Source organism: Anas acuta, chromosome 1, assembly GCF_963932015.1.
Source record: "Anas acuta chromosome 1, bAnaAcu1.1, whole genome shotgun sequence".
Classification (NCBI taxonomy): Eukaryota; Metazoa; Chordata; class Aves; order Anseriformes; family Anatidae; genus Anas; species Anas acuta.
The window spans coordinates 73,803,267-73,827,191 of record NC_088979.1 but is presented as its reverse complement, the minus strand read 5'-3'; the positions used below and the strand labels follow the sequence as shown (position 1 = coordinate 73,827,191).

General features: G+C 35.5%; 1 protein-coding gene across 9 annotated transcripts in view; it reads right to left on the bottom strand.

Annotated features, from left to right (window-relative positions):
- STS (steroid sulfatase) overlaps nucleotides 1-23,925 on the bottom strand; it is a 117,406-nt gene that overhangs the window by 79,161 nt on the left and 14,320 nt on the right. For 8 of the 9 annotated variants that reach the window (XM_068682292.1, XM_068682283.1, XM_068682311.1 and 5 more), the window contains 4 exons: nucleotides 13,695-13,847; nucleotides 10,687-10,808; nucleotides 8,024-8,146; nucleotides 3,487-3,910 (listed from right to left, as the gene is read on the bottom strand). In XM_068682292.1, the coding sequence (XP_068538393.1) occupies nucleotides 3,487-3,910; nucleotides 8,024-8,146; nucleotides 10,687-10,808; nucleotides 13,695-13,840 (815 nt within the window). In that variant the 5' untranslated portion in view covers nucleotides 13,841-13,847. Of the gene's footprint in view, nucleotides 1-3,486; nucleotides 3,911-8,023; nucleotides 8,147-10,686; nucleotides 10,809-13,694; nucleotides 13,848-23,925 lie in introns of those variants that run through there. The other variant, XM_068682328.1, reaches the window with a different exon arrangement.

Here is a 23,925-nt window from a genome sequence, read left to right as displayed (position 1 = left end):
ACAATGATTCACAGCAGCTATGAAAGCCAACTACTTGGCTTTTCCTGAACAAGGCAAACGCTGTACTTTGTAAAAATTTGGTTGATTACAGAACTCTAAATTCAGTACAACCTGCCAACTGCCTAATCTTAACATCTAGTGATGCATGGAAAAACTCTAAAAGACAGTCCACTAGAGTAGATGAAAATAAATCTACATATGTTTTGTAACAGTGTTTCAAGCACTGAGATAGAATAGCTAAGAAGTAAATAAAAAAAATATTAACTGGCATCACAAACTTTTGAATATTATGGCTATGCAATCTATGATAGGAAAAAAGTAAATCTGCATGAAAATTGCTCAATAACATCTTCACCATAGTTTTCAATTATAAACTTATAATGTAAATGTTTTTTCCAGAACTTAGACTTCATTAGGATTTTAAATTATTGCAATTATTAATTGTGATCAACTATCTGAATTTGTTGGAGATTCTGTAACATGATGTGGTATTTTTGTCTTGCTAGTATCTAAGATGTTAAAAACAGGTTTCTGGCATTTTCTGATTTGTATTGTTGGTGTAACCGGTCATCTATTAAAGGGCATGTTGAAGAGACATGAGTGACAACCACATCGAACTCAAAATTAAATAATTAGCATCCATTTGACTTTCAGATACATTGCAATGTCTAGAGAGTATTCAGATAGGTTTAAAATATGTACACACACTTGCTCATGGGAAAAAGTAATTGGAGTTAACATACAGTGAGCTGACCTGCCCATTTACAATTAGGGTGAACAACTAAATTTGTGTTTGTTTTCTCTAGAGCCAACACATGTAATTGCGTATGTTCTTCTTCAGTATCATTTTGAGCATTTGCTATCTTTCGATCTACCTAGGAGCAAAAGAAAATAGTAATACACATATACTAGACTAAGGAAGAACAAATACAGTATCAGCTTTCCAAAAAACAGACCAAAGAAAAGTAAGTATAACAGTGCATACACTGTAAAGAAATTCTAGGAAGGATTGAAAAATATCAGAAGTAATGATTATATGTATGTTAAGAAATCATATAGCCAGCAATATGACAGAAATAACTAGCAAGGAGAACAATGTCAGTCAGGAAATCCATGGCCTGAGCTCTGAAGAACTTGCAAAGGTTATATAGATAATAGCTATAATAAACTTACATGGATAAAATACATGTTTTATGCTGTATGCTGTATTTGTTATACACATAACTACATATATATATAAATTATAGAAAGGCTACAGAGAAGTACAAGTGCTGCTGACAAGGGGAACTTCGTCATAAGATAAATAACCAATTAAAACATGCATAATAGTTTGAGTTTTAGTTAGATGATAGAATGTATTAAGAACCAGAAAAAGTAGTTGACTCAATTCTTCAAATTCACGATCCTTTAAACTATAATATACTTGTACGCATAGGTTACTGCTGTACAGGACTTAAATTGCTACTTACCATATTACTGAAACAAAAGAAGCCTGTATGACAAATCAAGTGCTGAGCTGAATGAGTGGCTAAAAGAGGTTTGCTCACAGAAAGAAGTGGAACTGCAAGAATAATGTGGAGCAACCATAGCGTGGTGGTCCTTTGCTTTTCTGTCTGTCTGCTGTTACAACCTAGCTGCTTCTTGATTGCCAATCCCATACAAATAGCCAAAGTCAGAAGATTAGTCACAAAAGCAATGGTCTGCTGGCACACTAGAGTTGATAGGTATAAACTGTCAGAACTAGCATGTCAAAGCAAATATTGATTTTGTTGCTCATACTATTACATGGGGCAGATCAGTTCACTGTATATTAATCTAATTACTCTTTTCCCCAGGAGCAAGTTTTATGGCCATATACTTTGCATGTGAAGTCACTACAGGGCACAGTTAAGATTGCTTGGATGCCCAAATTGCTTCTCAATACCTTAATATGTTTGGATATTTTTAAATTTAACACGGACTCTAAATTGCCTGGGTTATAATTCTCAATATAATTGCAACTTTCCTGTAATGAAGTTTATTGTATATTACCAATATACGCTATTAACCTTCACTTCAATTTTACATAACTGTTGTCTGGAAAGTACTCTGAGAACTGGGGCCAAGAGCCCAGATAATGTAAAACCTCAACCTCCAGCTGAGTCAACAGAGCTACGCTGACTCAGATTGTATGTTGTTTTGCCAGCTCTAAACACTAAGTTACACAATAGCACCGTATGCATTATGAAAATTAATAAAATTAATAGAGTTAATTTTATTAGAGTTATTATTTTTATTAGAGTTATTACCAGTGCAATAGTACTCTAGCATTCATTCCCAAACTTGAACTCACCTGTTTTAGGGATATTATTTTATTTACATTACACTGAAATCATTGAACAACTCAGAGATGTCCAAAACATTATGAATCACTATAGAAACATTATACTCTTATAAAGAAAGGAAGAATTTGCAAACACATGGTTAACGTCTTCAAAAGACATTTTAAATCATCAAATGATTGGTCACTAAGCAAGTATCTTCTCCAATATTTCCAAAAGGGTGTGTGCATGTGCTTGTGTGCTTTTGTAGTGAACAAAGTAACTGTTAAGTTAGTTAGAATGTAGATGAGGTGTTCTTATCACCATTGACAAGAGGAAATAATGATGCGTTAGTTTAGTTATAAATACTCATGATAATGTTGATTGTTGGGAAGACTTACTTAAAAAAATTTGATTTAAAAAACATTTTATTTTGTTATCATGAGTAGAGATGGCCAAACCAAATATTTATAATGAGAGAAACGAATGAAAAAATGCAGTTAGAGATCAAGATTTCAGATAAGCATTTTTTCTCGCTAACAGTCTTGATGACTGTTAGCGAGATGACTGCATGCAGTCATTAAATCTAGAAAAAAATAGCCCCCAATTAATTGGTATAAATTTTAATTCAGCAATAATACTATGTGAATGTATTCAAAGTTACTACTAGGTATGTAGTTTTCATCATTTAATGCGTGCACTAAATCAAGGATGAAGAGCAGCTTCTCATTCCAGAAAACTCATAAATTACAACTCCGCATTGCGCTTCCATATAATGAAGTCACACTGCAAAATACTTTTCATATTCTTGTTTAGATGAAATTCCAAAGAATTAAAGTCCTTAAAAATGTTAAAAATATAACGGGTGTTTTAAAATATTTTTTTTCTGAAACATAAACATTAATAGTTTTTAATTTTTATAGAGAAAATAATGACATACCTAACAATAAAACTACAGAGATGGAGACAAAGCGGGAAGAGATTACGTTTTTACCCCATGCATACATACTATTATTGGGAAACAGTCACTTTCACTAAAAAAGATTAACTTCAGTCATCGTTTAAAGAAAAAAGTGATAATATATCATGGCATATTCCTCTTGCACAACAGTTCACATAATCTACTTTTTAAGAAGCGCTGTCATTGCAAAATGCCAGCATTAACTCATAACAGTTAGAAACCTACCTTCCTATAAACTGTACAGCTTCTGTTGTCAATCTCTGAGTAAGATTCTCATAGGATAATGGCTGCTGGATAATCTGATGGTCCCTCATTAAGAAGCAGTTCAAGTGTCGAAAATGATAAAAGAAAAAAATCAAAACTGCAAGTGAAATAGCTGTTAATAACAGGCAGTAGCCCAGTGCTTGGAAAGGTACTTTGAGGAGGCCAACATAATGCACTACTGCCAAAGAGACCAGGGTGACTCCAAGGATTTGGACTGGGATGACAAGGTACTTCTGAATCCCTTTTAAAAATACGCTGCCTTGGCCAGGTTTGCAGTCTCTAAGATTGGTCACGGTGAGCCCATAAAAGTAATCAAATCCATGACTGAGGGGGTGGTGACAGAAGTCATTACTGCTCTCACAGTTCATCCCAAGATGCCATTTTCCTATAAAGAGAGGAGGACAGGGAGCATTTCTGTAGTTAAATCATCAAACTTACAATGTGCGCTACTCCAAATATGAAACTGTCACTATCTGACTGATACCCTCACCTCCCCAGCCCCAGCATTTATTGTGTGGATCCCTATTTTCTATATAACCTTTCTTAATACCTTCATCAAAGACTTTGTTTCATGTCTGCTCTTCTTTTTAGTTAGAAATAGTTTGGCAGATCTCCTGATGGAGACCATTAAATTCTGAGTGGGCTAGCAGGTCACTGAAGAGCAACAGAGCTCTAACACAGCTTTGAAAATGAAGCCTTTGTGCATGTGTAGTTAAGTAGTCATAAGAAAATAGTGTTTTGTAGTGGCTGCTGCTTTCTGAGGAAGAGCCAATGTGGAGCTATGAAATATCTTTTCTGAAATTTATCTGGCAAGTCATTCACTTAAAAAAAAAAAAAGTAACATAGGAAATAAAACAAGAATAATGAAATTACCAAGGCATTTACTATTTAAATGATTGCAAAGTCTCTGAAATTGCATTCTCCCTCACTATATATATATATGCACACTTTCATATATGAAAAAAGTAGTAAGGGGTAAATTGCCAGCAAATACTGCCTCTCACAGCAGTTTGTCTCATTAGGAAATTATTCTAGTTCTGCAGTAATGGTGGACACTGACACAAGGAAATAGTGAGTTTGATTCTCATTATAGTGGCATAATCTGTGTTCATGCTGATTAAAATAAGTATTTAGATAATTCATTCTGTGACTCAAGTACAACCCCTTACCATATGCTTATGCATTGATTAGCACAATGGACCTAACTGTTTGGTAGCTGTTATTTAAAATGTAATGCAAAACAGGGAAAAATCAAATTTGGTTATGCTTCTAAATATACCTTATGGTTAAAGCAATGCTCTTTGGTATCAGCAATGAAATGTGTTGAATATTTGACAAAACTTCCAGTGTCACCTTTGATAAAACAGATAATTTATATTGCTGGGCCAAATTTTATCTATTCTTTCTAATTTAAATAACTAAATATGTCCAGTGTTAAGTCAGGGTATGTGATACTAGTCAGGGTATGTGATACTAAAAAACCCAAACCCAGTAAGCCTTCAACCCTACTTCTAGATATGCTTGGTAGAAAATACATGAAAGAAATAAAGCACATACAGAAATCTCCCTTTTCCCTTAACCATTCCAGCAAAAACTCTTCTGCATTTATAAGAAAAGTTTTGATGCAGGCAGTTCTGGGCATCTCCTGGGCCTAAAGAGCAGCACTTCTACCTTTGACAGTGACAAATGAAGGGTCTGCAGTATCAAAGAGGGTGAAGATGAAGGTTAGTTCTGATTTTTTGAATCAGTATACAACACGTGGGCTCAGTAATCATTATTTCTCTTTCACAAATGGCAAAACTAAGGTATGACACGTGAATGACATTTGCCGAAGTTCACTCATTGTCATAAATTTACCTTACTGTCTTTATGAAATAATTGTAAAGCCAGATGTCTAGTGAGTTCAGCATCTAACTATTCTCACAAGGTTGGATGAACGAAGTAAATACAGTGGCTTGCAACCATGAATGTACAGAAAGTTTTAAAGATTTTAATTTTTAATTTCCTGCTTTTACTTGTCAAATTCAAAGTACCTATATGTAGGGAAAAAAAATGAGATAGAAACTTAAACAAATAAAATACATTTTCGAGGTCATTTAGTATGATACAAACAATCTTATTTAAACTGGAGCTCAATAAAACTAGACACTGCAAGCAAGGACAGAAGAATCTTGCAACAACACTTTAAAGACAGGGGACAATATAGGACTTATTTTTACCAAAACGTTTTTAGCAAGCACAACAAATTCTTCAGTATCAAGATGAACTTATGCTTCAGAAAAGATTTGCTCAGAAGCAACTTACGATAAACAAAAGAGAGAGCACGCTAGCTGGGCCTGGAATAGAAGCACATGTTCAAATTACACTAGCAATTGTGACTGAAGGACACAATTGCCATTTTTAAAAGGCCGATGAGGTAGAGTGTTTTGATACATCCTGTGCTACTCTGAAAAAGCAAGTGATGATTGGGTCCACAATACGTTTGTTTTGCTTCTTTAACTTCATTTATCATCATCTTTGCCATCCTTGTTACAATGCTCTCACATCTCTCCTGAAGTCAAGCTGCATAGTTTGGATGTTTCAGACAAGCATTAGACAAATTTCAACAGATTCCACCAAGCTTCTGAGATAAATTTATTCTGCTAATTGTACATTATGAGTACCTTACTTATTTGAAACCTATGCTTTTTTCACTCACCTTCTGTCACTATTAACATATCTGCAGAGCACAGGCAATGCAATGAAAGACAAATAGACATAAGAAGGAAGGCCTTTTCAGCTAAGAAACCTCATCTGGAATTCAGTTATTCAGAATCCAAAATGCTGGGCAGGCTGCTATAATCCATGTTTTCCCTCTACTTTTCCCTCAGACAGTTGAAAAGAGCAGTCTGAAGACTGAGTCGTATATGCTAATAATCTTTCTTTTTGTACAGTTTTGTGCTCTTCATATAAATGATAAGATACAAGATGCAAACAAAAATACTTTATGTGCTCAAATAAATGTATTTAAATTAAATACATAGTAGGAATGATAATATAAAGTATTAATGTATACAATATTATTGTAACATTTTAAGCTGTTCTATTAAAAACAAAACAGCTCAATTAATTCTACTGAATAGATTCAGACAGTCTTATATTTCTCACTACTGTGATAGTATGTCCAAACATTACAACATCTCATTCTGGAGGAAACGTATGAAACCCAATTTATCAATTAGTATTTTCACTTTGAAAATAAGCTATATAGGTGGCTTTTAAATTTCTTTGGATGCTAGACAACACATTGAATAACAATTGTAATTATGTATAGCTGTAGATAAAACAGTATCAATGTATTTATAGCAGTAGTTAAAACAATACCCATCTATTTTCAGTGCAATTTTTGGATTATGAGTAGCTATTTCCCACAAAACATAATAATTTCTTGTTACTATTTAGGATCCTTAACTGGTGAGACAGTAGAAATTCAATGTATCTTCACTTTTTGAGAAAACTTGGTTTTGTTGCAGATCTTCTGAATTTGTCTGCTCCTGCCAGATCTATTGGATGTCACCTTCTGTGTGTCACGGGGGAAAAGCAATGAGGTAAAAAAGTGTATACATAAAATAGATTTATAGCTAAAATGTATTTAGGGATGTATCAAGCAAGAGGAAACATATTCAGAGCAGGAAAAAAATAAAAATAGAAAGGAAAATGCCTTTAGAGAGGGAAAAAATGTCCTTAGAGAGTAGAGGAGAGAAACTTGGTGAAAAAAAAAGAAAGGATGGCACAGGTCTGAGGAATAGAAAGGCTTCAAATTATCCTTATGTCAATCCATCACTAAAGCAGGATTTGACAATTAATTGTTTGGGAACTGCTGAGTTAGACTGAACAAAGCAAAGACTCCCTGACCTAGAATAAAACGATGTGATAAGAATGCCAGCAGAGACAGAAAATGGGCTGGTTGGGAATCAGAGTCTGCCTATCTAGTCTTCAAATCTACATATCTTTTCTTTTTGTCATTTACATATGCTTATCCTTAATTTTAATACTCTTCTTGATTTTTTGGAAGTGTTCATTATACTCTAAGGGTATGGTAATATTACATCTTATGGTTTCATAGCTATCATTCAGGCCACTTGAAGACCTGTTCGTTAAACATCATGGAGATAACTTCTGGAGGTCTAAGTGGCAAGCTGTCATATTGCAGTGACAGTAGTTAAAAAAAGAACATTAACTAGGTCAGCACCCCTAAATGTGTATTACATGTGCATAAGCATTACAGTGCTTATTACAACTGTAAAAATGTGTTTTTTGTTTTTTTTTTTTTGTCAGTCTTCTTTAATTGAATATGGATCAATAAGAGTTAACTCCATCATGAACATGACAAAATATATATTTTTTTTCTACTGTAGTTCAAATATACATGCACTAATTATATTTCTGTTAAGGTATTCTGTTTTTCTGTTTTGAATCTGTTGAATGAAAAAAATGCTGTGTATTTATGCAATCTTACCTATTAGAGCTGTTGCATAACCTCTTTGCTTCAGGAGTTTTGAAAATGTTATTTCTTCAGAAGGAAGTCCACCAGAAGAAGCAGAAAATAAGAAGACACCAACTCGTGAAAAGGCAGCCATTCCTAAATATAATGAAAATGAATGAGACAGATGATAGAAGTTTTAATTCGTTCTTTCTGCATGCACATTTTTGCTTTAAGTGGTATCATTTAAATGACATATTACTAGCAGTCACTGTGAAATGCAAGTGGGAGATACGATCATCTATTTAGTGAGTAAAGTCTTTCCTGTATTTTCACCAGAAATTGAGAAGTAGAGAAAAAGAAAATACTCTGGGTGTAACTGTGGGGGCAGCAATTGCATAAAGAGCTGCAAGCCTTTCTGTAGGTATTCTAAAGTATAAAATAACTGGAAGAAGTTGAGCTAGCATAACTTATTTTTCTTGTACACAGGAAAGGATTGGAGCCGAGGACTAAGCGAGAGTACTCCCAAATTCGACTCCCAAAACTCCTACTTCCCTCGTATGTGTTTTTCTACATGATCTTAAGTTTATTTGAGAGAAGTCAGTTGAAGGAGGGCAGTTTTACAACTATTCACATAAATACCACGAGGTCAGAAAAGAGGAAGAGAGTCTGATTCTAGACTCAGCTAGGACACTCAGCTTTCAGCTTTCAGTGTTCCACAAACCAGTGCACAAACACACATGATTAATCAATACAGTACTGAGTGCATTAAAGCAGCATCAGACATCAGCTAGTACAACATCTAAATAAAGCACAGTAATTTCTATACACTGAAAGTCTGAGAAACAGAAACCTGAGCTTATAGGCTATTCTCAGGATGAGGAACTTGAAAACTCAGGTTCATGAAAATTAGATCACTGGGATTCCAGATGAGAGCTGGCTCAGAGTACAGACAGACAGAACACACAGTATCTATGCAAATCTGTGCAGATGTATCTTCAGGAAGTCTGAATTATGCAACTTGGATGATTATAGTGCCAAAGTTACATGATTGATGTAGACAACCAGAATCTTCCCTCAGGTATCCATTGTGGTTAGAAGAAAAAAAGACTTGTTAGACTAGTTTATTAAAGAGATCTCAACCTACCTTTCAAATGCTGACTACATTTTTTTTTTCATCCCAGCCAGCAAAGTCAGTTTTATTGATCAACGTTTAGGCAGCTTTAGTAAGCTATACATATCTATACTTCATTTCAAGGTGTACTTTTATCTTTCATAACTGTAATCAATATAATTCCTTTAAGTTACAAGAAGCAAAGCACTGAACCATTTTTATTTCTTTTTCACCATTACTTTTCTCTGAGCTTGCATCTCATGAAATACCACATTTTGGAATATTTTTCTGTAGTTTTAGGAGTTTTACATTTCTATCTTCCTTTTCCATACTGTGATTCTAGTACCTTCTACAATTATTCTGTACTAGTTCTTCACTGGTGTTTAAAAACAGTCTGTATTTAGCAATTTCATAATTTAAGACAAAGTTCAATTTTCCACATACATGGAAATGATTAGTATGGCTGAGAACAGATCAGTTAAGAGAAAAAATCAGTTCAAATGCTAATTTTTCATAAGTAATAACAAGGATCATAATGGAAAGTGACCTGTGGCTTTACCTATTGTAAATATTAATAGAAACATAGCTGTAAAAGGTATATAAAATTTTCCTATGCAGCTGAATGTAATGGAAAATTTAGCAAGTTATATTAGCTGGCACTTTTGCAGAAGCTTGTTACTTGATTTGAATGAACATGAACGTATCAAGTAGGCTCCAGAGTCTTGCTTTGCTTTCATTCCCAGAAGCAAGGACAGGATGTTTTATCACTAATGAACAAGTGATCTGATTAATGTATAATGATCCTTGCTAAAAATGATGTTGAGGGAATGTTAAAGTTGCATGGCTAAGCACTGAGGGGCTTAGTCCCTGCACACAAAAATAAACAGACTGGTTCTGTATTGTCTCAAATGGGCTTTGGTTTTAAAAGTAATACAAGTTACATGTATTCATAGGATACTTAACAATGTGTATGGGAAATATGGAACAAATGGAACAAAATTACTTAGAAAGAAGGGAGATTTTTTTTGCTTTATTCACAGTTTTAAGAGTTTGTGGAATATTTTAACAAACTGACTTTTTTCTTTTTTTTTTTTTTTCTTCTTCCCATAACCAATTAGTCTAAACCAAAAGGTTTCATACAAATAGAAATATTGCAGCAGGAGAATTTAAACTGGTTTCTTCCCTTGTGTCTTGTTAAAATCATCTCTGTAATATTCAACACTCAGCTGCCACCAACACCCTAGGAGAAGCCTAAACACAACTGAACAGGCAAAGAGCTCACAGTCTTTGGACAGTGGATGAAGTCAATGGAATAGGCTGCTCCTTCCATTGAATAACCACAATCCGATTTTCTCCTCTGTATTAAAAAAAGTCTTCTTGATAAAAAGCTATATTGTCGTGCAAAGTCTTCAGAAGTGAAATGATTTCCCGTTATATAAGATTTCAAATGCTGACCAACTTTGCTGAGCTTGATTAGGCACTTAAATGAGTACCTAACCTGGTTAAGACGGAAAAAAGGCCAGGGAAAAAAGCACACTGTTTACTTGAATAAAATATATATATAAATAAAATATTCAAATTTTACCTGATCTGATTGGATATCTCCCTGTCAGGAAAGCTGCCCTGCTTGGAGTACACAGTGGGGATGCTGCTATATGCTGAGTAAGTGTCACTCCTTCCTTTGCTAGCCTGTCAATATAAGGGGTTCTAGAAAAACAAAAAATAATTGGGAAAAAAAAAAGAGAGAGAGAATACACAGATATGATTATTTGGAAATGGGCATGGTTGAGATCAAGGCATCTGAGGCAAAAACTACCAGGAAAATCAAGTTAAGACTAGTGTATTCAAATTATCAAAACCATGGTGGTCTTGCAATATCATACCAAATATTTTTACACTGGGTGTCAACATCAAACTGAGACACCATGGCATTGTGCCAAAAATCTTTTTCCCCTCTTTCACCTGCTCTTTGTGGTTAGTACTATACTGTAACAGATGGACATGTTGTATTTCAACCCTTCTTAATTCATTCCTTGAACTATGATTGTAACTCTGTTATATGGCCTTTCTGCTTCTGCAATAGGGAGGGAGAGGCTGAAAAAAGTTGTGCTTCTTTATTTCATACTTAGTGGCGTTTCTCTCTTTCCCCAGCAAAGTTTTTGTGTATGTGGTGTTATCTGATATTAAGAGAGATTCAGATGGTCGTGACTTGGTTCTGGACTCTATATTAATGATGTTTACAGATTAAGTCTGTAATATTAGATCCAGGAGAACATCCAAGTTTCCGTATCTGCAAGGCAGTTTTCCATATCTGCCTTGTCTGTGACCTGGCTCAACATGCAGATCAAAGCTGGTTGCTGCAGGAATAAATCTATGCCCTTAATTCTACAGGAAGAAAACTACAAATGCAGAATGGCCAGGAGCTGCAGCATGCTCAGGTAGGTCCCTGACCTACAAATACTAATACTAATGACCATGATCTCAAGGAGCACTAGTCCCTTCATCTATCTTGGATACAGTCAAAAACATTAATTTTCCAACAGAATTTTTGCTATTACTAACAACACATATAGATAGCAAGCAGTATGATGCAATTTCCTCATACTCCAAAGATGTAATTCCGAATCATCACATCAGATAGTTCAGTATTTGAACAGTGTTGTATATACTCTTTTCCTTTTTTAAACCTAGAAAATATAACAAGTTCTTTCTGTTTAGTTTGCCTTACCAGAAGTTTTCACTTCCAACAAACTTCAACAGAAACAAGAGTATTTAACACATGACAGGATGGTACTTGTAGTCTGAATGTTTTTGTTTTTTTTTTTAACTTGGTAAAAGCTTAATTTTGAACCACTGAAACGCAGCACCTAGACAAAACTTGTGCTTTTTAAACAACCATCATACCCAAGTTTGTAGTAAGGATCATACTGAGTGACACTGCTGAATTAATCAAGTATATTAACATTGGGTTAATGAATTTAAATGACTACAGCACAAAGATAAATTAAGAAAAAAAAAAAACAGCACTTAATTTCCAATTAGTGAGAAGGTCATTTCAAATCACAAGAGTGCTTCAAAACATGGTTAATTCATATTTGTGCCAAATAATTTTTAAAATAGTTGATTTTATTTTGCTTTTCTGTAATCACATTGGGTTTCCGTATTGGGTTTACATGCCAAGCTTTTGGTAGCAGGGGGGCTGCAGAGGTGTCCTCTGTGAGCAGAGCCCAGCAGCTGCCCCATGTCACACCAGAGCCAGTTCCAGCCAGCTCCAAAAGGGACCTGCTGCTTGCCAGAGCTGAGCCAAGGAGTGATACTGGGTAGGCTTCTGGGAGAGCAGATTTAAGAAAGTGAAAACAAACAAAAAACCTTCTGTGCAGCAGCAGCTGGGAGAGAGGAGTGAGCACACGTGAGATAAACAGTCTTGCAGACCCCAAGGTGAGTGCAGCAGGAGGGCAGGAGGTGCTGCAGGCAGGCAGCAGCAGTTCCCCTGCAGCCTGTGCATGGAGAGGCCCCTGGTGGAGCAGGCTGTCCCCCTGCAGCCCATGGGTCCCACATGGAGCAGATCTCCATGCTGCAGCCCCCCCATGGGTGGAGGAGCCCCCGGTGGAGCAGGTGGATGTGGCCTGGAGGAGGCTGCGGCCCATGGAGAGCCCCCGCAGGAGCAGGCCCCGGGCCGGAGCTGCAGCCCGTGGAGAGGAGCCCACGTGGAGCAGGGGGTCTGGGGGGAGCTGCCGCCCACCCGTGGGGGACCCGTGCTGGAGCAGTTTGCTCCTGGGGGATGGACCCTGTGGGACGGATCCATGTGGGAGCAATTCTTGAAGAGCTGCTGCCTGTGGACAGCCCCCGCAGGCTCAGCTGGGGAAGGACGGCATCCTATGGGAGGGACCCCACGTGGAGCAGAGGCAGGGAGTGACCGTGAAGGAGCGGTGGAGATGCAGTGTCAGGGACTGACTGCAGCCCCCATTTCCTTTTGCACTGCACCTCTTGGGGGGAGGACATAGAATAAGGTGGATGGGGGGTAGGTGTTTTGCTTTTAGTTTCTCACTGCTCTAGTTTGCTAGTGATAGGCAATAAATTAAATAATAAATTAACAATAAATATTAATCTCTTTTGTGCTGAGTCTGTTTTGCCCATGGTGGTAATTGTTAAGAGATCTCCCTGTCCTTATCTCAATTCATGAGCCTTTTTTCATGTTTTCTTCCCTTGTCCTTCTGTGGAGTGGGAGTAAGAAAGCAATGTGGTGGAGCTTAACAACCCATCAGCATGAAACCACCACAGTTGCTCGCTAAATTCTGTTTATGATGCAACTTTTCAGCAAAGTGAATGCATCAGCTAAGTCTTTTTGCTTTATTAAAAAAAAAAAAAAAAAAGAAAGGAAAAAAGAGAGAGAAAAAAGGTTGAATATTCTATTCTGTGGAAAGGTTATTAACTTTTGAAACTTATAAATTACCTATTACAATCTCATTTTTTTAATCTCAGTTTTTTCTTTTTTCTTTTTTTTCTCTCCTCTTTTTTTTAATCTTTTAATTTACAAATACATAGAAAGAATTAAATATAAAGATATGACTCCCCTCAGACATATCATCATACCTTAAGGTTCTGTTCCCATAACATCCCAGGTCTCCAATACCGAGATCATCTGCCATCAGCAAAACGACATTGGGATTTGAAACACTGTAGGTATGGATGCTATTTATGGCATACTGGCAAACTGTTAGAAATAAAAGGAGTCTCATCTTCTTCCTGGTGTATAAGAACAGGAGGAAAACATAACATATATAGAACTTTTCTTTTTAAAATTAGACTGTTGATCTAATGCAGTCCTATTATTGCCATGGATTCAATAGGGAAAAAAAATTAGATTCTCTATTTTTATTTGGCTTCTTTTTCTTAAGAGATATTTAACATTATTTTCTCTCTCATAGTTTTTAAAATTAAAAATGCATCTTTTAAAATATAGCTCATCACTCCTTCCAAATCTTTACAAAGATTAAGCTTTTAAATAAATAAATAATAAAGAAAGAAAGAAGTAATTACAAACTCAGTGATAGTACTTTTGTGTACACAGATGCACTACACAGCAATAAATCACAACAATATAAGTTGTTTGTTTTTTTTTTAAGTTATAAATGTGATTTGAGTAACACAGAAACTGAAGTCATTTAGAAAATTTAGAAGGTTCACTGCAGAAAAAAAAGTTCATCAATTTTACTACTGAAGTAAGTGACTGAATTTTTCTTCAACAAGAGGAAAAAATTTAGCTCCAGTTTCTTGACAGAAAGAAGTATTATAGCAGAGGGGATAAAGAGATGCACTACCAAGTTACTGAAAGGAATGTTTCAGAAAAAAAATATTCATAAACATCAGGGCCTATAGTAAAATTATGTAAAAATATTTGATATCATATCCCATTGTTCTACAAACAAAGCTCATGCTTTATCCAACTTCAAACAGGAAGAGTACTGTACTGTACACAGTGCTACATACAATTATATTCTTTTATGATAAGAGCACAGTTTATTTGTAGATGTACGTGCTATGAATACTACTTTGCCTAAATAGGGACTTGTCAAATCTCTGCTTTAAACTGCATTAACTGTGCCCTGGCTGAACTTGAGTGCCTCAGGCTCTGATGGACTATGTCAGGTATAACCATTAAAAGAGAACTGAGACTCTCTTTTGCCCCTAGTAATACTGCTATCTTTTCTGGATTCAGGCAGCCTTTTTCAAACACAAATGAGGCACGAGTCCCACCTGCACACTGGATTATGCTGGGACAGAATTGAAAGAGGAGGAAACCTTCCAGGTTCTGTTGGGGTAGAAATTTGAAAGTGAGAGTGAAAAAATGAACTAGCAACAAGAATTTCCAGAGAGAATGGGGACAGCAGGTCAGGGAGGAAGAAGTTGTAAATCAGTGAGTTATGGCAGATAAAAGTAACTGGAGAGAAGATAAAGAAACCACAACTGGAAGAGCCTGTACAAAGAAACTAGACATCAAGGGAGTCAGATTTATAAATCAGTGAGGTGTGGTGGGTAAAAGTATCCATAAAGACAAAGTAGTCAGAACTGGTAGAGCTTGCTCTGACTTGAATAAAAAGCAAGGAAGGAAACTTGAGACCCAGCTGGAATGAGAATTATGGTTTGAAATAAGGAAATGTCAGAAGGTTTAAGAAGCTGAAAGAAATATTACGACAATGGATAGACAAACTGAGGAAAAGAGGTGTGAAGTAGGAATATGTAGGATGAAAAGGCTGAGAAGCTCTGATTAAAGAAGAAGAAAGGAACTTGTTGGAAAGAGACTCCACAGATAAGACTTGGGACTGACAAAAATGAGAAGAGATCAAGATACAGGGGATGAACTAGACTTCAGGTTCCCAATATTGCCCTTCTGTGAGACAGCAGAGGTGCAAATATGATTTAAACTCTTTTAGTGCCCGTTCACATACAGGTAGAACACTAATAAGTATATTAGCTATTTCTAACTGCTTACTGTACACTTTAAAACCCATTGACCTCACTTTGATGCCAGTGCTTGGGGTTTAGACTTAGCTGACCACACCTAAAGATCCTTGCAGCAGCTGAACTTTACATGGTTCATTTCATGGACACAATTTAAGTTCTTTCAGACATGAAAAATACACACAAAGACTTTAAAACACTAAACATGGTTCTGCTTGACTGGATGCATCTAACCAACCCTCCCTCAAGTTACAATACTAAGGAAAAGGCATAGCACCTTTCACAGTGCACTTTTAACCCATGCAGTAAGTTTACCTTTCTTCCCTGAAAGGATAAACAAATGTGACTTGCTTCCCACGTGCTGTAAGTTAACATCTAACACACTGATCACAGGGACAACCTAAGTAAGAATCTTACGTTCCTGCTGTTCAGACTGCTAGGGACATTGGAAAGGGTAACGTGTATATTGGTGACACTTTATACAGAGTCGCATGGACATTCATGGGACCTGCGCATTTACTTCACAGAATTACTAAGTGCCCTCAGTACTGCAGCAGGCTTCACGTTGTCTGAATAAAACCTAGAAATATACACTCCTGCCACTGATAAAACCATCATTTTACAGGCATCAAGCTAGATGGTTTTGTAACTATTACAAATAGTAATTCCAAAGTTTAATTCAGCTGATATAAACAAAACATCCTGTGTTTTAATCGGAAGGTACAGAGCTATGGAGAGTGGTATTTTTGAGTATGTAAGGGGTCTTTAGTCACCAATGAACATAAAAAAAATAATTTTCATTTAACAGAGCAGAGTTACTGTTAGAAGCCAGAGTAGCAGCTGTATTTTATTTTCCAGAATTAAATAGTGAAATATTTTAGAACTGAACTAACTACTATTTACCTGAATTTTAAAGAGATCTCAAATCTGGGGTAGAAACTAAAATCAGTTGAATAATAGTTTATTCACTGAAATACGTAAGAAAATTAATCACCTTTAAGGTCAAACTTTAATATCTCCTGCTGTGTATTTTATATAGCCTCTTCATAGAATATTTTAGAATAGAAAATTTATCCTGAAGGAGTATCTGTAGAGGCTCTTACACTTTGGATTGTTTGCTTCCACCTGATAGTGAAGTGAAAACAAGGAAACAGAAAAAAAATAAATCCAAACAACTCTTATTTCTATGATGTAGTCTCTCCACGGCAGACTTGCATGCATCTTGAAGGGATGTGCATGAGAAGCAAGAAAAATAGGATGGATGAAATTGAGTGGAACAGACCACAGAAAAGAAATATGGAGCACAGATATGATAAGAATGGAGCTCTGAGAATGCAGAGGTACATCTGTGTCACGCAACAGTGAAAAGTAAGCCAAACACAGAGAGAATGATTACACCAAATCAGATGAAGCTTTCAACTAGCCTTGTATTTGTTCTCCAACATCTGCCAATACAAATGTTTACAGAAAGAACACAAGAAACTTGGCAAATATATTCTTCTAGTAATGTAGCTTACTAGCTTTTGGAAGTCAGTATTTAGGGTATTTTGGACAGGAGAATAGTCTCCTGTTCAAAACAGGGATTCAGTAGGCCTCTGTGAATGTTTTTTCCTTCATGAATTTATTTTAATCCATTTAGAACTAATTAGCATTTCTTGCATTTTTTTTCCTTTTCATTGAACCAATTTGCTTTTTTGACTTCCACAACATTCTTTATATGTTGCTTCATTAGGCTTCAGCTTTGAAGGCTTTAGATTCTAGATTCATGTGTCAACATTATTCCTTAATTGTGTATAGGACACATAAGCGCAATTTTGAATCTCTGCTTCATTTCCTCAGGGTATAATAGGATTAATAGTACCTCCCGTCTTACCACGGTGGCTTCTAAATTGTGTAGATTTATAAAGGTGCTTTATTTCCTATAATGAAAGTCATATAAGAATTTGGATTTCACACATGCTGTTTCAATCTATAGTAATTTAAATACTGCATGTAAACATCCATACATGCATACACATCAGCATATGTATGTCAGTGTATACAGTGTATACACATATCCTACTTTTTCTACAAATCTTCAAATTACATTATTGGGATTCTAATACATATTTTTTTTATTTGTATTTTTGTTTTTTAAAAAATAATGTTTAAAAACCAATGGACAAAAACAAAAAATAGATATTATCCATTATTTATTGATATTTCATATGGATTTATTGAACACGTCTTTTAAGTTCCAGTTTAAAAAAAAAATAAAATGTTGGCATATCATAGAGAAACTGAAGACTTGTCTTTTTTTTTCAAGATAATTGGCTGAAGATATGGCTCACTGTTTCATCCTTATCCTGCATCTCTTACAAGAACGATTACATGAAAATCTTTCAAACTCCTCTTCCCAACCAAATCATCCCAGCATTTTTATGTAGCCTGATTAAGCGATTTATCTCTAAAGTACTCTTTCAATATCACAGAACCCTTTGAGAAAATGCTTAATATATTTTATCCTTGAAGGTATAGTATTTTCTGATGAAATAAGCAAGATTTAAAGATATTCACTTCATTAAAAAATGCTGTGCTATCTTTAAGCAGTATGCAAAAAAAAAAAAAAGATTTTACCTTACTTAACTGAATGCCAGAGCTCCAAAAATTTCCCTAAGTGTCACAACAACTACACTGTAAGCAAATTAGAAGATGACCCTGCCTCCTCTAAAATTCTGGAAGAGAACTCTAAAATTCTGCAAAGAGAAAATTCCTCAGCTTCAAGATAAACAAAATAAAAATTATTTAAATTTTAACAAATAATAGTATTATATACTATTAATAACTTCCTGTTATTACTTTAAGATTCATTCAAATGCCTCAGTTAATTCCTCTCTTACTAGCCAGCCATAATCTGTTGCATCTTTTATGTCGTAAGACATTGACAAGAAAAGTAAAACTATACCCTTTTGGCCTGTCCTGATGTAAATTAATTTAGACAAACAAACACTACTTTGCATTTGCAACAGACTAAGACCATGCAGAAAGTCAGTTATGACATCCTATTAACTCAGTCTCAGATATTATTGCTTTTTTTTTTTTTTGCACATAATGTACAGAAATGAAAATCCGTTAAGTTAGTTAAAGCTGTCTCACTGTAAAACAGAAATTTTACCTCATACAAACTTGGAAAAACATAAGAATAAACAAACATATTTCTTGTTCAAGCATGACTATTAATTGGGTCTGAATCAAATCTAGACAAAGCCACAAAGCCCTAATCAGATCTAAGTTTAGGTATCTTTTAAAAATGATCTCTCAAGGATTTACTAGTTTAATTTCAACTAAATTACAGAACTTAACATCAGTATCAGTAAACATTATTTCTGTAAATTGTAAATTGTTACCTGAATGGAAGATAAAATTATTTTATTTGTACAATTATTTTATTTGTAATTTAATAAAAAGCTCAGACTATATAATTGAGATATGCACATTAAAGCATATACTCTTTACCATGATTAATGTTTAACAACATTCCTTTTGTTAGCCAAATAATCATTAGAAATTTTCACTGGAACAGGCTGCCCAGGGAGGTGGTGGAGTCACCATCCCTGGAAGTCTTTAAAAGACGTTTAGATGTAGAGCTTAGGGATATGGTTTAGTGGGGACTGTTAGCGTTAGGTCAGGTTGGACTCAATGATCTTGAGGTCTCTTCCAACCTAGAAATTCTGTGATTTTGTGATTCTGTGAAATTTTATTTTTAACTCTGGGCTCTGGTCAACAGTATAATAAAGGAGAATCATATGACCACACAGGTAGTCATCCTACTTGTCAGTTATCCACCATCCTGAGAGATACTTTTTTTTAAAAGGTTAATCATGAATAACTACTAATGACAGTATCATGCCATTTCCCAGAGACAAGTGTTTTAAAAAACTAAGAGAAATCTTTCTGGCTCAGTAATTGAACATTATTAAGATGTGTGAGCATGTATGAAAGAAAGATCTCTGTTCTGTTTTTGCAGTTCACCACTTCAAAATGATTTTAGGTCAATGTTTCTCAGCATGTGTTTCATGTTTAGCTTAAATATATAATACAATACCATTAGGTTTTGATGGAACAGAAAGGTAAGAAGACGAGAGCTTCCTTTTTGAAATCCGTATCAGCGTCAACATATATTACATGATAATGACAAAATGCGCAAAGCTGTTGACATACACTATTATTAAAATCTATTTTTATGTGTATTCCTATTAGAATAAGGACTTTATAATGCTACATTAACCAGTGTAATATGACACTTGCTTAGATACTTCAAGGGCTTAGCTAAAACCCATTCATGTTATCTAGCTTAATGAATAGTTTTGAAAGCTGTTAAATCAGGTTTTTAGTATATACCAGAGCTAGATGATATGTGAAATGGCTGTTTCAATACTGCCTTTTACAGGAGTGCCAAATGGACATGAGAGAGAAGAACGTGTGACAAAAACTTTATACTTTTTTTTTTTCCAATAAGCGAGCAGATAAAGATTGTACAGTTCTATAACTTTGTGAGGTTCACAAGCGGAATTAACGGAAGAATTTGCTTACGTCCATTTGATATGGACTAACATAAAAACCGTAAGTATCACCTCATTGATTGGTTAGTCTCTTCATTTTCACCTAAGCAGAGCCAAATTGGTCAAATTTCATTCACATTCATAGTACAAAAATGTTTGATAAGGACAAAAATTAACACATATAATACTGGACTAAGACAGTAAAATCCACCATTCACTGCCTTTACATGGACAGTGCACAGATCTGAAGGTTGGTATGTAAGTCACGATGTAACTGTAAGTTAAATGGCCAACCCCTTCCTGAGTTACTCACTGGCATCCTCTGGAGTCTGTCAAGATCAAAGCTTTGGATTTTATAACATAGTATTATTGCACTTCCCTCTATCTACAACCACTTTTCTAGTCAAAATGGTTTACTACAGAAATTGCTGTGAAATGGCCAGTTAATTTTTCTTTGCTACATAAAGTTAGCAAGTAGCACATCGATAAAATGATCCAGTATGCTATACTGTTTCCAAAAAGATGTTTTATTTAAAGAAAATAGAATCTGTATTTGCATAAATTTGTTCTGAAGTGTAAGATTATTATTTTTAAAACAGCTCTATTGTTATTTATGCTTGCCTTATGACAGTACTCAAGGAGTCTTAACACAGCTTATTGTACCAGATATAAAAATTGAAAAAAGATAGCATTCAGGCAATGTAATTTTACCTATGTGGAAGTTGAATGTCTAGATGGTGCATGCCAACTAGGCACTTATGGTGCAAACCAATCCATCTGAATTTATTCATCTTAAAGTTATGCATTTAGTCTGAGTTAATTATCTAGGCTTCCTCTCTAATTAACAGGAAGAGACAGGCACCTAAAGAGGATGATTCAACTCTTCTTAAGATTCGTATAATGAAATGTTGAAAGTGATGTTCATGATCTTTTTCCTCAAAGTAGAAAGAGAGCCTGAACACCTAATTTAGACTAAATCTATATGAAAGGAACAAAGTTACATGAAATTAATCTCACCTTGATAGTGGGTTGCCTGTGTGCACTCACCATAAAATACAAGGGGAAGAAAAAAACTATCAAAAAACACCTTTGTGTAATAAACAACCAATATACTCTTCCATTAATATAATGTGCTCTACCAACCTTACTGGCATAACAGCTTCTTACTCTGTGTAATACCACTGAAATATGAGAACTAGGGACAATTCTTCGTGAGTTTTAGCTGCAAATTTTTTCTCCAAGGGAGGCATATAACTAGTTTTCCTTCACAGATTGTATAGTAATCTGATGAATATTCTTAAATACCCTATTCTTTCATTACTCTCAATTAAAAATAAGTAAATAAAATTGATATGAGTGATTACATCCAACAGCAAGGATTATTTTATAGAAATACTGGTAATTTATTCTCTGAATAAAGTCAGCTATAGCTGGCCCTGTATTTAAGTTACAATCACGAGTGTGATCAGACAAATAAACTGTATCTCTGACAGACTTCTGACAGAACAGAAATTACATTCCCTGCTGTTACCTGATCCAGATGATATTTCAAGGAAGCTGTTGTCAGAGATGACCAACCAAATGACTGTGAGTGTTACCTGATTGTGGTTCACAGCCTCCTCCCTGCTGCCTTCTTGCCTTTATGCTACACATGGGAAAACCACAGCAGCCTGTGACCAGCCAGCCACTGCTAGAGCTGATTACCTTATTTCACAAGGTCCTTGCCACAGAAGAATAAAACACCTTAGCTCCTGACATATGACAAGAACAAGTGTGTGATTGTGCATGGGCACTATCCAGCGGTTCATGTGGAAAGGATACCTTTTAGTCATGTCACTGGGATACAACTACCCCATGCCCAAGTATCACACATATCCCTCTACCCCCCATCACACTATGGGGGATGTGCTCATTCTGGCCATTGTGGTGCACATGCCTGTTGTGTCATGTCAAGTGTAGGAGGAAGGAAAACAGCAGTGCACCTGTCATATGATATATAGATATAGATATGTTGATCATTTGATGGTGAAAGGCATACTGTAATCAACCCTTGCATTTCTCCACTGTTCAATCCATACCACTGCAAACACTTAGCACTAGTGTATTAAAAGATATCTAAAGTAATCAAGAACAAATGGTTGTGTCTAGGTGGCCAATTTTTGGTGGGGTGGAGGGGCTGTAGAGTGGCCTCTGTGAAAAGTGAATAAGGGCTGCCCCAGCTCCAGCCAGCCCTGAAACATGGTCCTCACTGCAGAGCACAGCTGAGCCCATCAGCCATTCTGGTGGTGCCTCTGGGAAACATATTTAAGGACAAAAAATACTGATGGGGAGCAAACAGGGAGAGAATGGGGAGAGGACAGAAAGGGAGGAGGAGGAGGGAACAACACAGTCAGGGCAATAGGAGATGCTCTGTTATGCCTGGGCAGGTACAGGCCCAAAGGGTCCACAGCCCATGGAGAACCCACATGAGATCTTAGGAAAAGAGTAAGAAACATGGAGTCGCAGAAAGAAACTGCTATGCACCAGTGTCATCCTCCTGCACCACCCATTGCCTCTCTGAAGGAACTACAACCTGCAACAAGGGAAGGGGAGAGGTGTCTGGAGTGAAGCAGACTAGAAAGGGGGAGGAGAAGAATCTGAAGTGAGGATGAGCCAGGGGAAGAGGAAGGAAAGTATTTTCCCGAAGTGTTTAAATGTTTTTCCTTCTTTTTTGTTTCCCAGTACTCCAATGGGTAATTAAATATTTGTGCTACCTGTAATCCATGAGATTTCTCGCTCCTGTTCCTATTTTCTTCCCCAGCCCCACTGGAAGGACAAGAAATGAAAGAGCAGCTGTGTGGGTTACAATTAAAAGGGATAAATAGATCCAATGGCAAGTTGTTGGTTAACTAAAATTTTCTTTCCTATGATTCAATCCATTCAGATTACAAAAGCAAGCCTTTGACCAGAGATAGAAATGGCAAAGCTTTCTAAGTAAAAAATAAATCTGTCTGAGATCAGCTGATGTATGGTGTTTCTGGTGTAAGAAGGAGGCTCACAATATTAAAAAATAGCTTTTCCTTTCTCTTCATTTGCACACGCGAGAGATATGAAGAAAAGGTTAAGTGTAACACTTTATTGATGACCAAAATTACTCTCTTCAATTTCTAGGACAATGGAAAACTTATTTTTTTGTTACTTTGGTCACAAAACTAATTCAGAAATTATGTGTTATTATTTCTGTAATAGAAGAAATATTAAGGGGCTGATGTATCCTCATTCTGCAAATAGTCATGAAATTAGTTTGGAATTTTTTTTGATGGTATACTTTCTAGTAAAATAAAATAAAAATATAATGAAAAAAAAGTATGTCACAAATTATAAATGAAATTGTTCTCTTTTATTTTTACATTTAGAAAAAAAAAAAAAAAAAAAAAGGCCTGTTTAGCATTTACAAGGTAAAAACAAACCTATTCTGTTGTTCTTTTGGGCAGGGAGATACTTTTACTATGTTATTTTGAGCAGGCCTAAAAGATCAGCTCAAACCCCCAAGTTTTTATGACCTAATGCAAAATTAGAACAAAGAGAACATAATTATTCATTCATTATTTTTATTCTGCCCCAATTAACATGGTGACAAAAAAAAAAACAGAAACGTAAAAAAATAAAAATAAAAAACTAGTAAGATGGCAAGCCACTTTCTAACCAGTTCTAATAGAAAAATACTCCAGCAGCATTGTTCATTGTAAACATTAAGCAGCTTTAAAATTAAATACTAGTATTGGAAAACAGATGTAGAAACAAAAGGTAAAGATCATGAAGTTAGGAAGTCTTAAAAACTA